Genomic DNA, 18,438 nt, shown 5'->3' on the forward strand with positions numbered 1-18,438 from the left:
ATCACTTAAACCATAAAATTCAGCTCAAGAGCATTATTGCAAAATAATTTTAAATTGATCTTTAGAATTTCGGATACACAGTCTCACCTGCTGAAGATAAAAATGTTTTTTCTGTACAACATTGCCATAGCTTGCTTTGAAATCCTTGTGTTGGTTAATCAAAAATTCATTAAAATTTACAAAATATGAAATCGATAATAAAACAAATTCCAAATTTCAAATTTGGGCTTCCAGATCCCGTATTTGCCATAGGATTACGTCATTCAAAATTGGATGGCTCTAGGTACCGTTGTTTTATCACGATGCGAGAAACATGTATACATTTATACAGATTTTTCATTTAATTTCTTTAAATATAATAAAGGGCGGTAACATTTGGCGGCAACAATTTGAAAAGTGATACAGACTTCTAAAGTTTTCAATGCAAAATCGCAAAACGAAAACAACAGTTCCTCAGGGACAAAGCCACTTTGGACTAAAAACCTGAAAGCTTTCAGATTTTAAATTACGTCCAAAGGGGCATTTTGTTAACATTTTTTGTCTTACCTTTATTTATTAAATATCATGTTCTTCGCACTTAAACCATAAAATTCAGTTCAAGAGCAATATCGGAAAATAATTTTAAAATAAGCATATCTTTAGAATTTCCAATACACAATCTCGCACTCTGGAGATAATTTTTTTTTTTTTTTTTTTTTTTTTTCTGTACAACGTTGCCATTGCTCGTTTTCAAACACATTAGTTTGTTAATCAAAAATTCGTTAAAGTTTTACAAAATATGAAATCGATAATAAAACAAATTTCAAATTTGGGCTTCCAGATGACATAACCCTGTAATATAAATTTCAGAATTCTCTTTAACTCCAGCATCAGAAAATTGTGTGGCACAACTAACTACACAGATATTTAAATGCGGTTCAAATTATCTTTTTTTTTTTTTTAAATTATAGATTTGAATGACGGAATTATCAAATAAAAGGCACAAGTTCTCCATCATGATTGTTGCTAACCAATTTGCGTAAAATGACATTTGTCTATAAACTTTTGAGGCACACATTTTTTCTATTTTTATTTTTTCTAAAAGACAAATTGATTTTTTTATTAAATATTTACTCAGATGCAAGGCACATGTATTTTAAATAAACATTTTAATTGGGTAATTTTATAAATTTTAAGACTTTTAGGACAGAGTGTATTATGTTCATGCACTCTAACATTGTTTTGATAGTCTAAGGGTGTAAATGTCAGTGTGACTGCATCTGTATGTCAGATTTAGATAATGATAAAATCCTTTCTCAAAATAATTTTACAATGAACAAAAGACTGGCGTATATGAAAATTAGGTACTTTTCTGTTATGTACATGGCCACCTTTTTTGGCTCCTTGAAAGTGAAGCCAAACACATGCCAAAAAGCCAAGTTCTCCTCCATCATGATTGGAGGGTTTCCAGGTGACATAATATTATCAGGGAACTATATGCATGTCTGTGTAAACAAGAATAATTAAACACATTACAATAGTACCATCAAAATGTGTGGCAGGTGCATAATAGAAAAGCACCAAAAATTATTGTAATAATAAAAGTCTGGGCATGTCAAATGCTGAAATCTTTAAATGCTTAGAAATAAATATGCACAGCAAGAAGAATCTTGAATGGGCAGATCTTATCTGATAATGTGTATTTTTTGCAAAATATGATTTATCATCTGGTTTGCGATTACCTTATGTCTCGTAAAGTTTACTTAAGATACAAGAATAATTTGATCAAAATGTTTATGGAAGAATTATGTATGGCACAAATATGCTTATTTAATAAGACTGAATTTTTGTCTAAGGTAATATCAAATGCTTAAGCAAAGAAGGACTTAATAAATTATTTTCTTCGAAAATAAAAGAAAGATAAAAACCACTCATTTAGTAAAACATTCATTCAAATTTATTTTAATATGTAAAAAATAACACAAGAGGTTCATCACTTCCCTTTATATAAAGCAACAAGAGCTGCATTTTCTAGAGATACAGATTTATCCACATAATTAATTATCTGTACATCGTACCCTTGTTTTTGTAAAAAATTAACACGCCCTGCATCTATAAGTCTTTTGCTCTGCAAACCAATTTTTTCTCGCTCTTCATGCGTCAAATTTAATTTGATATACCTAAAATTAAATTTAAAAAATGCATCACATTATTTGCATCTAATATTAAAATAATGCAAAACCATTAAAATTTTACAAAAATTTTTAAATATTCCACTTAGAATCTGATGAGCAACAATTTTAAAAAACTGCACTCTGGAGGGTAAAATTTGAGAATTTATATATATATATATATATATATATATAAAAGATGATACAGTCAAAAGTCGTTAATCCAGACACGTCGGGACTTCGGCGATTCCGGATTATCGATTTTTCCGGATTATAGACCATCAGTTTAAATCTCGTAAGATGGCATGCAGAAATTCTAAAATTAAAAATATGAAACCGTAATTTATGAAATAAAGAACAATTATGATCTAAAGGGTATCAAAATTTACAAAAAAAAAAAAAAAAAAAAAAAAAAAAAAAGAGCTTAATATTTATTTGTTTACTTTATTAAACATTTCTTTCAATGTAAGTTGTTTAAGTTGCTTCATTTTATGTGATAATACTTTCTCTTTAATTCTATAAACAGACATAATTTCTTGTTCAGTTACAAAGTCCCGCTGTTCAAGTCCCGTTAATTGCTGTGCCGAGAATACCGACTAACTTGTCAATCGAAATTTTTTCGTTTTCACTAACCTCTCTGTCACATTCTTCATGTCTTTATCCACTTTTTGCAGCAATTCCACTTTTTGTTTGTTGGACATCGAAACATACTTTCGTTTTGTAGATCCTTTGGAAGTTCCAGCATCGGAAATTCTATTTGACATAATCGAAAGTTCAAGTTTACTTTTATAAAATTGCTCTTACAGTCTGCAAAAAATAATAAGCGGGATCCAATTCGAAGATTAAGGAACAACGCAATCATTAACATTAACTGAAATAGATAATTAGATAATTATAGCTTACACCGTCCGTTATACATTAAACGCGCAGGCGAAAACGTATTCTGCACTTGCGCACACGCATATGCGCAGTAGTCAAGGTCTTACGCGCACGCGTAAAACGCCTGTGCGCATTTGCCAACGCGGCGCATGCGCAGAAAGTTTTTAGCTTTGAGGTCCGGATTATGGGTTTCCGAATTAACGACTTTTGACTGTATAGCATTTACCATATCATTGGCAGTATTCCCAGACTGATGTATTGCCCCCAATTACTTATCAGCAATACTTTAAGCAATAATTTAAGTCTTAAAGTATTGCTGATAAGTGTTAAATTATTATCACTAATAACTTTACAGGCTGTTCCCCCCAATTATATCTGTTACCCATAGTCTTCAAATTTTGTTGAAATGAGAAATCTATAAAATCATGTTTTATTTAATTATTTTTATAGAACTTTTACCACCTCAGAAAAATAAATATCAAATCATTGAAAATATATCATTGTTTGGTAATATTTAAGCAGAAAATGAAAGAAAATCAGGAATTTGTTATAATTTTTTATTGAACAATTTAAACAAAAAATTCATAAATTTAGTAATTAATTTATCAAATACAACTTAAATACTACTACTGAATAATGTATTGTTGATTTACCTACTGTACAATTATTTCTGAAAGTACAGAAATACGAACCAAACAGTACAATCTCTAATTATAACAAAAAGAACATGCTGAAGATCAAATGTAAAAGATACTACAGCATTAAGAATCAACATAAGATTTCATATATTATGGTTTTGCTGGTTAAATATAACCTTCTTCTTTAATCTACAATCCCTAATCTTGTAGTTTTTCTCTTACTGCACACAATGCATATATTATTAAAAAGAACTCCATTAAAATTGATTGCATCAGAGAAAAGCAGCATGTACTAGAGTTTTATTCAATCCTTATTATTTTTTTTCCTAGGCCACAATCTACTACAAACTATGAAATGCAACTGATAAATGATTTTTACTTTGTATTTAGCTTGAAGCTATCAGCTGAAGATGGTAACTATGATACATTATCAAAATGCCAGGAAATGATTCAGCCAGCTGAAGTTCTTGCAATCCCCCCCCCTGATAGAAACTTTATACATAAGGTAGAGATTCACCCAAATGCATTCCATTAAGAACACAGGTAATTAGAAGTCAATTAGCTGGCACTCAGAACTAGACAGCCTTCTCAACAAAATATTAATTATCTTTATATTTTATAATTAATGGACACTAGAAATGTACACAGGCTGATGAATGATTCTTCTATGTTATCCCCCAAGGCTGCCTTATTTAGGTCTGACTGAGCAGGATTTCCTGATGTTTGATTTATATCTGATTGATTCGATTGGCATATTCTTTCAGATTTTGATTTCAGCTAATGGAGTCATGCAATTCCAGAGTTTCATGGAATACAGTTTAAAGATCCCACTGGCTTACATTATTGAAAATATGCTTAAAAACATTTTGGCATCAACTACTGATGTAAAATGTGCACTGATGTTTCTTATAATATTGATAATACTGATAAATTAAGTAATCAAAGAAATGCCATTTATCTGTTATCCTAGCTCTAGGTCTTTAATTATTGGCAAACTGAAGTTATTTTAATTTTGATAGACACTGAACTGAGATTTAAATAGGTCAACTGTCTATCGGTCACATTAATAATATAACAATGAACTCACCTATTTAAAAGTTTATCATCTTGTAAATTTTCACAATGATCTTGATTAGGAGGATTCTCACTTTTATCTAAAATAATAACATATATTATTTAAAAAAAAAAAAAAAATTTTTTTTTTTTTTTTTAGAAATTGCAAAGTTCTGGCATGGAATTTAAAATCAAACTGTTTTTAGAATGATACACAGTAGAAGAGGTGTACTAAGTATAACATTTAAATTCTATTTCTGAAAATATGGTTATCTTTTCTTTCACTAAAAAAATATTTTCTTATTTATCACATATAAAAATAAAATTTTAAAACATTCTCTATACATAAAAGTATTAATAGAGAAGAAGCTTTAACCTCAAAATTGCTAACTTATTACCTTAGTATTTTAATTAAGTACAATTTTAAATAAGTTTTTCAAATATGAAATATATAATGCTATCAGAAATTAAAAGTCAGTTTATAATTATCACATTTTTAAAAACTCTAACAATTCTTGGCAAGAGACAATACCTGTTTTTCTCAGGCCACAAGTACCCCAGCTTGCTATACAGCACATAATTTTGAAATCTCTTTCAGAAATACCATGCTCTTTCATAAACTCTTTACCTATATATGTGCTCCATGTACATCTGTGGTGACAACATAAGGCCATCACCATTCCCAGTGCCCTGAAACATGAAATGAGAAAAAATCAAATGTTCAGAAATAATTTCATATTAATTGAATAATCATAAATACAATTTAAAGAAGTAATTTCTTTTCTTGTATTTTTTATTAAGTATTTTATTTTATTAAGTATTTAAGTTTTTATTTTTATTAAGTAATTTTTTTTTTTTTATCTTTAATCTTCAGGAGCATTTTATATGTATCATACACAATTATGCAAAATATCAGCCAGTTCATTTCTTTTATTCAATCAACACAAAATTAAAAGAAAATTAAGAAGTAGTTCTATTTCTGAGCTTTATATCGGTTTCTTTTTTCTCCCTAAATAACAGTATTCTATCTTTTCTTATCTTATATCTATTGATAAGTTTAATTAAAATACAAGTAAAATCATAGCTAACTATATATTAGTTTGAATACATAATTTTATAAAAAATTATCATTAAAAATGATAACTTTTGCTAAGTTTAACAAAATGATCATGAAGTATAAAAGTAAACTGATATCTTTAACACTGAACCAATTTCCATTAACCAATAAAACAGAAGCCAATCAATCCATCTAGCACTAAATTACAGTTTTGAGTGAGAGGAATACATTGTTTAATTTCCATTAAGAGATACTTCAGAGAATTATTTTTATGCGACAGTTTGAAAATCCTTGAGCATTACTAGGTTTATTACGTAGTAGACCAGTGCATGCATTTTTAGACTGCACTCCTCGATAACAGAAAAATCTTCGATCCTGTAAATATCTGCTAACAGGGGATTTGACTGCTCATAAATGTATTACAACTCATTCTTTTCTTTTTGCTCTTTTAAAATTCTATTTACTTCTCTAAGAAATAGTTTAATGTAAAAATATTTCATCAAGCAAAAAACATACAAAACAAAAAAGTTTATAAAGTTTGACTTGTTTCAGTAGCATAAACTAGAATCAAACTCCTAACAAATGTTTAGCAAATTTTCGCTGTGTCTGAACAAAGCTACAGAATCTTGATAAGATTTAATAAACTTTTTAAATCAGAACTGTGAAAATAAATGTATGTCTCATGCTTAACGGGATCAGCCAACCATTTGTAGAGATGCAACATACAGTAATAGTAAATTCAAATTTCAGATTAAAATTAAGTCTAGTAGACAAAGGCTGCACAACTGCTTTAATGCAAAGTTGGCTCAAACGTCTCACTGGTGTAACAATTTAAATGTCGACACTATAAAGTAAAGCCGAATAATACAATTTCATCTGAGCTAGTGAAACCTAGTAATGTGGCCTCAAGAAGCAGAAACACACTCTGTCCTAGAATCTAACAATCTCAGTTTAAATACTCAGTTAGATTTGCATTCTGGCATGGAAATAGAAGACAGAAGTGACAGTAAAGGTCCAAAACATAAAATAGCTGAATTAATGAAAAATAACAGTAACCTTACAAGTTACTTCTATAAAGAGAAATTCATAATTATGAATTTTGAGAAATAAAACATTTAAACTATGTAATATTTACATTAGTATAAAATAGAAAACTTTAATAAAATTTTGCAAGTTGATGTCACCTATATATTATGAAAATGAACTTTAACCATGCAGACTGAAATAAAAATAAAATAAAATAAAATAAAAAAACTCCCACCATTTTTTATCATTCAAAGAATTCCCCCCAATTAGATATTCCTATTTATACTATTCATTTCTGTATTAAATAAGATCTTTTATCAATAACGTAAATGAATATATCTGACAATCAGTAAAGCAATTTAATTACAAAAGTTTAAATTCACATAAAAAAAATTTTAATTTGTATGTAGGATAATTTGGGATTTTTAAAGAAATTCACAGCAAGTAACTAAAGAAAAAGCATTACTACATTTTCTCAAGAATTACAGTTCAGCACAGTCATTCATATTTAAAGCTGGCAATATTAAAATAATGCCACATCTTAATTCAGCTCAATATTAAATTCTTTTTTTCAGATTTAATAAAAAATACATTTTGCTAACAGAATTTATTGATCTACAGTTATAAATGTTATTGTTCATTATAATTTTAAGTTAACACTTTTACTGTAAATAAATATGTGTGACATTAAAAAAAATATATAGCATATTATTATTATTATTATTATTATTATTATTATTATTTTCATATTCTGAGTTCTAAAAATGCAAATTAGAAGGCTCTACAATCTTACACACCTAATTGAAACAGAAACTTTTATTTGAAAAATAATTTACACATCTGATTTCAATGAAAGTTTAATTTTAATATTCATGAGTTTCCTAATAAAGATGCTCATTCATGACTTAAAAAAAGACTATAATTTTCAACCATATTTATTTTACTGTGTATGAAAGAATATTAGTAATAGAAGGCAGAAGATTAAGGGGTAAAGTAGCATTAAGTTTTGCTAAAACTTTCTTTAATGTTGATTGTCATATCTTTTTTTGGCAATCATTAAAGAGTATCAAGCATGCTGAAAATGCAATCTATAATTTAATCAGTATTATGACAGAAAAATATTCTCAGGTTATTTTTAATAGAATAATAACTTTTTTGTAACAATAACTGTATACCTTTTTGTACATTAACAGAGAAACTGAAAGTGGTACAGATATAAAAAATAAATTTAATATTCTAAAAATCTCCCATTTTGAATTTCTGCTTGTCAAACTTTTCACCAAAAGTAGAATTTTTTAACTGATAATTAATATGGAAAACACTTGTTGAAATTCCATTACAGCTAACATAAATTACACTATATTCGATAAAATTCTTGCTCTTATATGAATGAAGCAAGACAACTTTCTACAAGCCACAAGTTGTTCTTTACTTCCATAGCGAAAAAATACTGCATATGCCATGCCAGCTTTCTTGCATATATATCATTTAATGTAAATTTATGTTAATGATACACACTTCACAGTCCATGTTATCAAATTGTTTGGTATGTCCCATACTTTACCAAAAATGTGTATTTGAATAACTATAAAAATCATTAAATACTTGTCATCTTAAACATATTAAAGTATCATGAATTTTCACATAATATTAAGAACAGTAATGAAGAAATAAGATGTTAAAAAAATCTTAGACATAAAAAAACTCATAAATGTGTAAGGTTATCAAGTATGATGAAGTTAACCCTAACTAAGAACTCTTAATAATAAATTCAAATATCAACATCATCCTATATGCCAGTTGTTTCAAACCACATGTGGGCTGAACACAACTTCAAAGTGGCTGATGGGGCATGCTTTTTTAAACCAAATAAAAGTAAACTTTTTTTTTTTTTTTTTTTTTTTTTTCAAATTTCACTTACCAAATATTTATCAAAACACATAAATAACTGAAATAATAATGCAAGGGAAAAAATTCAAATTTAGAGCATTTAAATTTAGAGTATTTTGTAGGCTATACATTGTAATTTAAATGTCGTACAAACTGCTAAATATCAAATTTACAGACTGACATTCATTTCAAATAATTTTAATATGTTGAACTAACCACTAAATAACCCAATATAAAAACAAACAAATAAAGAGAACTATCCAAATTTTCAGAGAAAAGTTTATGAGAGGGATTACACTCGAGAATAAATAACAACAACATACTCTCAGTCCATATCTCTAAGTCTATAATGTTATTTATATTTTCAAGATTTATACCGATTCATGATGAATGCCCTTTTTTTAGTAGTTTCTTTTATGTACCAGTGAGAAAGTTGCTATATGTTATGTACTTTTGGCTGTGTGCCAATGCTATCTTTGAACTTAGTTGGAATGTAATGACTGCTAATGTTTTGCTAGTCTCCTAATAAACAATGTATTGCAATTCACATGCGCTGAATGTATGATATATCTAAATCACACAGAACAGGATAACTGAAGTATATTCACAAGCTGCATAAAATTGCTTTGGAAGATACATCTGGCCAACAGGTTACAGTTTGAGACTACTGCTATAAGCTATTCAAGATCATATCTTAAACAAAGAAATTGCAATTTCATTTCTTGGTCCAAATGTTTGAAAAAGAAATACTTGCTTGTGTTTCAACTTTTCTTCATTTTGCTCAACTTCTAAAGTATCCATCAAGCATTTCAGAGCTAAATCTATTAAAAAAAATTAAGAGAGTTCATTTTGTTACAATAAACATTTTAAATAATAAAAAGCTTATGTATATGAGAATGCTTGCACATCCAGCTTATAGTTATTATAAAAAAAATCTGATGATTTTAATCAGCCAAGCTAGCGTAATTTCACAGGTCTAGCTAGTAATTGATAATCATGCAGATAAAGAACTGCAATTAGAGCCTTTAAATACTTTAGCTTGTTAATCAATAACAGACAGATTAAGGTTGAAAAAAAATTAAATATCTTACATTTTTCCTGAATGGCAACACATAGGCAAATGGATGATAAAAATATTTTATTCAGGCTGTCATGACGCATTTCTTTTAAACTGCTGAGTTTTGAGATTAAATCTGAAACATAAATATCTTACACTTTGTTGACTGGTAACAGATTTATTTTAGTGATAACAGATTTTGTACACATTTTCAATGGATTCTTACACAAAATCATATTAATTAAATTTCTTTCAAATACTTAAATAAGAAAGATGTTTAGGGGCATTAGTTAAAATTCTATACATTAATCCTTTGGTGGTTATGAGATTAAGCAATATTCCTTCCAAATATGTGTGATATCTGCCTGTTGTAGATTTTGAACTGGGCTTGCTGATGACCATAAAAAGGTTAAAATTCCGTTAGGAAACACTAAAGCTTAAACAACTGCTTTAATTTTTATACCTAGTCAACCATTTAAATGCAAGTTAATTTGCCACATATATTATTTAATTTGTCAGTAATTTGCCACATAATTAATAATTTGTAGTTAATTTGCCACATAGGTTAAAATTGTTTATGAAGTTGTTCTGCCTCAAAGCATACATAAATACAATGCTCAAACAAATAAACAAATTCAATTTTAGTGCAAATTTAGCTATCTGCTACATAAAAGATTTTTACAGTTAAAACTATACAATACTAGCAATCCAATAACTAGGATTAAGAGATTAGTATAATAAGGTGTTCACTTTGAATGCAGACAACACATTTACACAATTTCCTAAAGTATTGCCTCTAAAGAATGTCCCATAAATACCATATTTATTCATATTCCCTCTCCCCTAGCATTTTAGCACAAAACTGTGAAAAGTGTTTTAATTTTGAGATATTTTCCCCCTTTTTCAAGGCATTTAGAAAGCAGGCTCTCTAAACTTTAAAATGGATTCATTCACATAGTGGTTGTTTTTGTCTTACTATATGATTTACTCGTGGATTTCTGGTACATGGATTCTGATCAAGAAAGCAGTTATAGTGAATAGCTTTAAGAAAATGGGGATATGTAATGCTCTTGATGGTTTTGATGATTATTGCACATGAGAAGACAGAACAATCAGCGATAAAGATGATGACAATGGTCAAGATAGCAACGACTTGCAAGCTGTTGCAAACAACACAGACAGCAAGCAGTTCCAGCAGTACTGAATGATTTGAGTCCTAGGAAGTACAATAAGAGCAGTCAAGATTACAGGGAAGTAGAAATGAATACATCTTATTAGATTCTGTAATGTTAATATTACTATATATTGTTATTGGAATGTAGGTTCCTTTTAAATAAATAATATTTCGATAGTTACTAGTATTTTACTGGATCATCAAGACAAGAGTGCTTTGATGAACTTAAATCTTTATACATTGGTAAAGCACCATCCTACAGCACTGTAAAACTGTTCGATATAATGAATTCAATTATGGTCGACGTTCGCTCCAGGATGAATTCAGTGAAGATCGTCCAAAATCGAATGTTGTGCCAGAAAATATCAATGCAGTACATGAACTGATAAAGCAAGATCATCATGTGACATACCGTGAGATTGAGGCATCTTTGGGTATTAGTATGACAAGCATCAATAAAATATTATATGAACATTTGGCCGTAAAAAAAAATTTGTTCGCGTTGGATCCCATATAATCTTATAAAAACTCAAAAGGCGGCTCAATGTTGAATGGTACAAGGAAATATTGTAAAAATACATTCAAGATGCATCAAAGGCTGCGTATAACACTACACGGGTGACAAATCATGGATATGTGCATATGAGCCCAAAACAAAACAGCAGTCAACTGTATGGGGTCAAATCCAACAAGAGTTGTTCGCGGAAGAAGCACATGGAAGCAAATGGTTCTTTGTTTCTTCGGCATTACAGGTCATGTAATTACAATAACATTAAAGCTACACAGGATGCTCGATTCCGAATGGTACACAACCATTTGTTTGCCAGAAGTCATCAGAGAAATTCAAAAGAAGAAGAAGAGGCGAATCATTCTTCATCATGACAATGAGAGCTCTCACACATTGGCTCAAACAAAGGAATTTGTGACGAACCAAAACATCGAATTGATGGGTCATCCACCACATTGTCTTGATTTATCACCCAATGAGTTTTTTATTTCCGCACATAAAAAATAAATTACATGGTCAGCGATTTGTGACACCCAAAGAAGCGGTTGATACATTCCAAATGCATGTTTTGGAATTACCTCAATCGGAGTGGAAAAGTGCTTCGAAAGTTGGTTCAAATGCATGCAAAAGTGTATTGATCTTCATAGAGAATATTTTGAAAGACAATAAAAAACAATTTCAATCATAAACATTTTAATTTTCCTTATTAGACATGAAATATAAACAGCAACCCTCATATATCTGAGGACAAATCAAAATTTACTGCCAAAGAGATATCACAAAACCACCATGGAACTCAGCATATATTATGAGAGCTTAGAAAACAGGAGTAAAATTTTAGCTGCATTTTGGTAGTTAGCACCATTCACAGTCATGAAATTAATTTTGGTTATTGGAGAAGATAAACAACATGAATCAGCGTAGCGTTTGTAAATTCTTGATTCTTGTTGTTTAACTTCTCCAAAAATCGTTATTTGGCATGTTATTTTAACCTAAATTAATTTTGGTTGTTTATCCATAAAGATGTTACTAACTAAACCTTCTTGATCATTTTGCTTTTTTTTTTTTTTTTTTTTTTTTGTGGATTTTATCACTTGATCTGCTAATCGGTTCATTTGAAAGAAACAAAGTAGCTGGCAGTTAGACTTAGCAAAGATTATTCAATAAAAGTGAAGTTAATATTGTTATGCACAGGTTATTACCAAGACATACAGACATGCCTTTATGAAAGATTTTACATTTATTTCCACTTCCTTCCTCCAAAAATAAAGCAAATAAACAAATAAAAAGAAATACATAAAAAGTATATCGCCAGACAGAAAACAGTTCGCCAGGACTCTGAAAGACAAATGATACTCAATTTAATACTTAATTTCTTGTTCAAGAATATCACTAAACTTGTGGAAAGATTTATCAAAATGGGACACGTTTTTAATACATTAGGACATTCTTTTATTAATTATTCATATCATCCACAGTGGTGCTAGAAACATTCTTCCATAGTAAATGCATATGCAAGGATGATTTCATGAATTTTTTATGTAAATATGATTACAAATACCTTGATATTGAATTATCAGGTACTGGCCCTGTAAAACCCACGATTAACCAACAAATGCTTTGCATTTACCAAATTTACAGCTTTATGAGTTTTGCAATTTTTTTTTTTAAATCTTTAATCATTAAACATTTTTTTTCTTTCAGGGCATGAGTCAATTGGTAAAATGATCTGCTCAGTTAATTTAAAATGGTATAGCAGCGTAATTAAGTAACTTCATAGGCTACACCTACAACACTGTCTGCATATAGCTTCAGTCAAGAAGTGTCTGTATCTCTATATAGCAAGTGTATATCTCTATACATCAATTGATTAATGAAAAAAATTCCGGAACATTTTACAGATGTTGAAATCATTCACTTCCAAAATTACAATGCTGAGTTTGAAATAAGGATAAATTGTTGGAATTTTTTTCCCACAGAAACTACGTATCAATCCTTTTTAATTTAACTACCATGAGTTATCAATCACTTGTCATTGCTTAATCAACAAATCTTATTTATTACTATAAATTAAATGTTAAAAATAGCTATACTTCAAATGCATAAAAAAATGTTATGCTCTTCATATAATCTTCCTGTAAATTTTCAGAAACAAGATTTTGTAATTTTCATTTAAATTCTTCTTGTTACTTAATACATGAGGTAGTGAAAATTCACTGAAGATGAAAGCTATGGAAAACATACCTGTTGCTGCTCCACACAGGTGTTTGCTCACACCAACAACTTTATTTAACTTTTCTGCAATGCTCTCAATTTTACCTGTTAAGACATGAAATTATTGTTAATTTTCATATTTTAGTTGTCTTCAGTAAGTTGTCCAAAATGTAAATCTGAATAATCTGAAATATATATTCCAATTAATTCTAAAAAATTATTTTATATTTGCTATATAAATAAAAATATAAAAAAAAATTAATAATCAAATGTGTGTTTCAATTTGTTGACAGTACCAGAAATGCAGTTATAATTATTATATTAATCAGAAATACATTCATTATAATTTTTCTGTATTGAGGAAGATAATACTTCAGTACAAATAATACAGAAGATTGCAAACAGAGCAGAATCCTGATTAATCAGTCCCTAAAAACTGAAATGTAGATTGGATAAAGAAATAGCTGTTTAACAAAATAGCATTTATACACAGCAATCAAAATAATATATATATATATATATATCTGTATATATTGTTAAAAATTGCTTAACATTTATCTAGCTAAAATCTGTGACTTTTATTTGGAACTTATTGATCTGGAAGGGGAAGAAAAGATTATGAATCAGAAAGCACAGACAACAATCAGACAGAAGCACAAGTTTGAAAGCTTTTGAAATTGACTAGCAGTGTTCTCAATTAAACTTACTTTCGGTGCAAAGTAATATGTTCTGACTGCAATGCACTGCATTTTTTCCAAGAAGTGGCAACAGAAATTAAATTTATGGTAAAAAGTCTTGACAAAAATACAGCTGTTTAAAGCAAGACTACATAAGAAGCAGTCTAATATTATCTTAAAATAGCTAAGAATTACGAATGCTAGTTTTAAAGTCTAATTCAGTGCATTAAAAAGAAATAAAATTTTATTTAGATATAACTTTTCCATTAGCAAATTCACAAGAAAATAAACCTCCTCCCCTTTATTTTCAATTTAAAAACTTTTATTAAAGTAAAAAAATATTATTGTGGATATTATCAAAGCATGGACAATATTAATTCACAGTGTAGGAGGTTTAGACTGGAATATCAACATCCTTTCTGTATACACAAATATTAAAATTATCAAGGTTGGCAGAATTACAAGAAATAGTTGGATTATGAATGATGAGACAATAAGAGGAATTACTATTTATTTGGTGGTGTATATAGCCTGCACACAGTTATGAGCAAAATATCTAAAATTTTAACAATATTTTGAAATGGCCATACTGCTTATGAAAAAAGAATGAAATTTACTTGAAGCTATATAGTGTCATCTATAAACAGGAAATAGTAATCAGTTTGATGATGATGTTATAAATGTAAGGATCAAATTTATTTTACAATAATTCCTGGCAAGACTGAAAGCTTATTTAAAAAGTACATAAGGAAACAAAATTTTCTTGCATTTTGCAACACAAGAAATATGGGCACAAAATGTTAAACACCATATAGTTAAACACTAAAACACAATAAATGATATTTGCTAAACATGTAATAAAACTAAAAGTATAAAATACAACAATTTTTTAATCTTATTTTCATAAATACATTAATACTTTCATATATATTATAACTACTAAATTCTACTGACAGGTTATTTTTTTAATACTGACACAAATATTCTTAATTTTTTTTTAATTATGATAAATAAAAGTTCTACCTATGTGCAGATGTTGAATATCAATCCTTATCCTTTGAATCAGAAGATCACATCCTTTAAATTTGTTGTCACTCTACAAAAAATGAGAAAAAACTTAAAATATCAAGTAACAGTCATTACAAAGTCTGGTAACTGTCATTGCAAAATCTGCTTTTTTAATAAAATGGTTACTAGTGATTTATTATCAAAAAGCATTTGAAGGCTGTCTGTCTTAAAATGGATTATTTTTAAAGTACACTTTAAAAGGAACTAGTTTGTATTCATATTATACACAGAAAAAAATCTCCAAAACTCATACAGCCAGACAATTTACCTATCAGAAATTGAATGCCCGTTAAAGTAACATTATTTCATAGCCATATCTATATATATTCAGCTATAAACAGACCCAAAAATCTGCATAACAAACAACCAAAATACTGCATAAATAATTTAATGAATTTAAAAAAAATCTAGAAACAAATTTAGGCTTCTGAGTCAGTATGAAGTACTCAGATTTCATAAGAGGAATTACTATCAGGTATCAATAAATTCTTATATAGCAAGAAATTAACACAACAATCAGTTGAAAAAAGGTGTATTATTAGACACTAACTAATACTGAACAGATATTTATAATGATAACAAGCATTACTGATGGAAATTTTCAATTTCAGGACTGATTTGTGTTATGTAATTATGGCTAGCACACAATTGCTACCTGTCTAAACTCTATCCCAATTTTGATTCAAATAAATTTGCCTGACAGACTACTTATACTTCTCTTTTTCTACAAACAACCTCAAAAAGACTTTTAGATCAGTAAATTTCAAGTGCTTCCATACCAAACAGATATTACAGTCATAAATATCCAAGCTGAATTGCTTATTTAAGTGTAAGCAAAACAGTCCACGAATTGACCAACCTTTTTCAATCACCATATTGTTTCTCTCTTTAATTTCTTAAATTAGAATTAGTAGTTCACAAAGAGAGGGAAAAAATTAAACATTTATAAGGATCACTCTGAAATTTTTGAAAAGTTATACTTATGAAATTTTAGGAGTGTTCAAAGTAGTCTCCTCTAGTATCAATGCACTTCTGTAGGTAAATTTTCTGAAGAGGAAATGCCTTAAGCCATTCATTTCTTGGAATCAATCTCCTCATCAATCTCCTCTTTGGAGCTGAATCCAACAAATTTTTGCACCTTGATAATGTACCATCCCATAATTCCACTCTCCTGAAGTAGTTTTTAGAAAAGACAAGTGTTACAATTTTAAATTATCTCCTTTTTTCACTAGATTTGGCACTTACAGACTAATTTCTCTTCCTTCGTTCAGCAGATTTAGTATCTGCAGGCTACTTTTTTTCAGTGAAATTTTCCCTTAAGATATTATTTTAAAAGCACTGAAGAGATTCAGAAAACCATGAAACAGATTTTCAAGTAATCAAAGAACTATCTGAACATGACTTATATAGACTTACAAGAGTTCTGTGTCTTGATGGCTATGAAATAAGAACATTTTTTTTTTTCTTCATTCATCTTTTCATTTTGTATGATTTTAGTTCTGAAACTCGGTAAATACAAAGTGAATTTTTAAATTTTATAAAAAATTTTTAACATATTTAGCAGCAGCTCATAGCAATGGATATTTAAAAAAAAGTACAGAAAATTATTTTCATTCCATGAGTACTTCTTGTTAGTCTGCATGAGAGTGTCAAATCATTTACACTAAAGATTCCTGTTATAAAGACAGCAATAGATCAAGCTATATGTTGAATTTTCCCCCAGAAATATAATCAGAGTTAACCTTATACAGATCTATTCAAATGAATTGTGATGTCATCTATTTACTTAAAGTGCAAACTTCTTTTAATTACAGAAAGACATTATTAGAACAATACTGAGTTATTAGTGACACTGATATTGATCTCTCTTACAAGATATTTATGAAAAATTAGAAATTCTGGGGTTTTGATCATTGATGAATGTAATCTAATCACAAAAACATTATGATATAATTCTAGAATTTGCATCACGTACAGGAAAAACACATTAAAAATAAGAAAGCTTTCAGGCATATTAAGTAGCTGTGGTGCTTTTCAAAATTTATACCCATAAAAAGTATTCTGTTGCAAAGTACTTAATATCATAGATATTGCAATATATGACATAACAACACAATTTGATTCTACAAAAGATACTTACTCAAAATTTAATAATTTATGGAAATTTATGAACAAATCTGACCAAATGATTAAAACTCAGGCAGATAAACTACTAGTGGATTCACAAGAAAATATTAACCAAGAATATGTACAACAAAATTTTATATTTAAAAGCTTTATACTAGGATAACATAGACAAAAATAATTTTCAATGCATTTATCAAACCAAATAAGGAATATGAAACTTAAATACTGTTTCTAAATTTAATTATTGTACTGCATATATTTTTCATTTTGCCTGAAGCAGTGGTTCAAGTTGAGTGATCACTTAATAGTATATTATGAAAGCTTTGAGTTCAACCATGACTGAAGAACATTTGATGAACTTAGCTGTATTGTGAATATTGAGGATGCAGTAGCCAGATGATACAATTTTCCTGAAATCATAAATATATCTGCAAGTCATACATCTCATACAGCTTACCTGGAATAATTATTAAGAAGCATATTTTGCTCTTGTTAAAGTGTATGAAAGGGAATTTTGAAGCAAACAGCCATAACTGGATATTCACTATAAAAACAAATACTTTCTAAAGCTTTCCTTCTAAACATTTCATTGTTTGCCATTTAAATGTAAAACATGTTTTTAATTAGCTCTCAGAATAAAAAAGATCTAATTATGGGGCTGCCGATTTTTAATTTTCCACCTGTTATATGTTAAAATAAATACTTCTTTAATTTTAAGCAAATATGCATTATGTTCTAATAAAGTAATTACTCAGCAAGTTTATTTATTTACTTTATTATTATTATTATTATTATTATTATTATTATTTTATATGCAGCACATAAGGGCTAGCACCACAATCACTACTAAGACCCATAGAAACTCTACGGCACTGCAGTTACATATTGTAAACAATTAAACCAAATAATATTTTTTTATT

At 28.5% G+C, this 18,438-nt stretch overlaps 1 protein-coding gene across 5 annotated transcripts in view; it reads right to left on the reverse strand.

Moving 5' to 3' along the window:
* Positions 1–1,913: 1,913 nt before the first annotated feature.
* Positions 1,914–18,438, reverse strand: part of LOC118196360 (tRNA:m(4)X modification enzyme TRM13 homolog) — a 51,595-nt gene continuing 35,070 nt past the window's right edge. For 4 of the 5 annotated variants that reach the window (XM_035367801.2, XM_035367797.2, XM_035367799.2 and 1 more), the window contains exons 8-14: positions 15,347–15,419; positions 13,677–13,751; positions 9,785–9,886; positions 9,448–9,514; positions 5,253–5,410; positions 4,755–4,821; positions 1,914–2,159 (exon numbers count right to left, since the gene is read on the reverse strand). In XM_035367801.2, coding sequence (XP_035223692.2) covers positions 1,973–2,159; positions 4,755–4,821; positions 5,253–5,410; positions 9,448–9,514; positions 9,785–9,886; positions 13,677–13,751; positions 15,347–15,419 — 729 coding nt within the window. In that variant the 3' untranslated portion in view covers positions 1,914–1,972. The remainder of the gene's footprint in view (positions 2,160–4,754; positions 4,822–5,252; positions 5,411–9,447; positions 9,515–9,784; positions 9,887–13,676; positions 13,752–15,346; positions 15,420–18,438) is intronic. The other variant, XM_035367798.2, reaches the window with a different exon arrangement.

The sequence above is a fragment of the Stegodyphus dumicola genome, chromosome 1 (assembly GCF_044657685.1).
Source record: "Stegodyphus dumicola isolate Sdum_Otavi_A_Nest chromosome 1, ASM4465768v1".
Classification (NCBI taxonomy): domain Eukaryota; kingdom Metazoa; phylum Arthropoda; class Arachnida; order Araneae; family Eresidae; genus Stegodyphus; species Stegodyphus dumicola.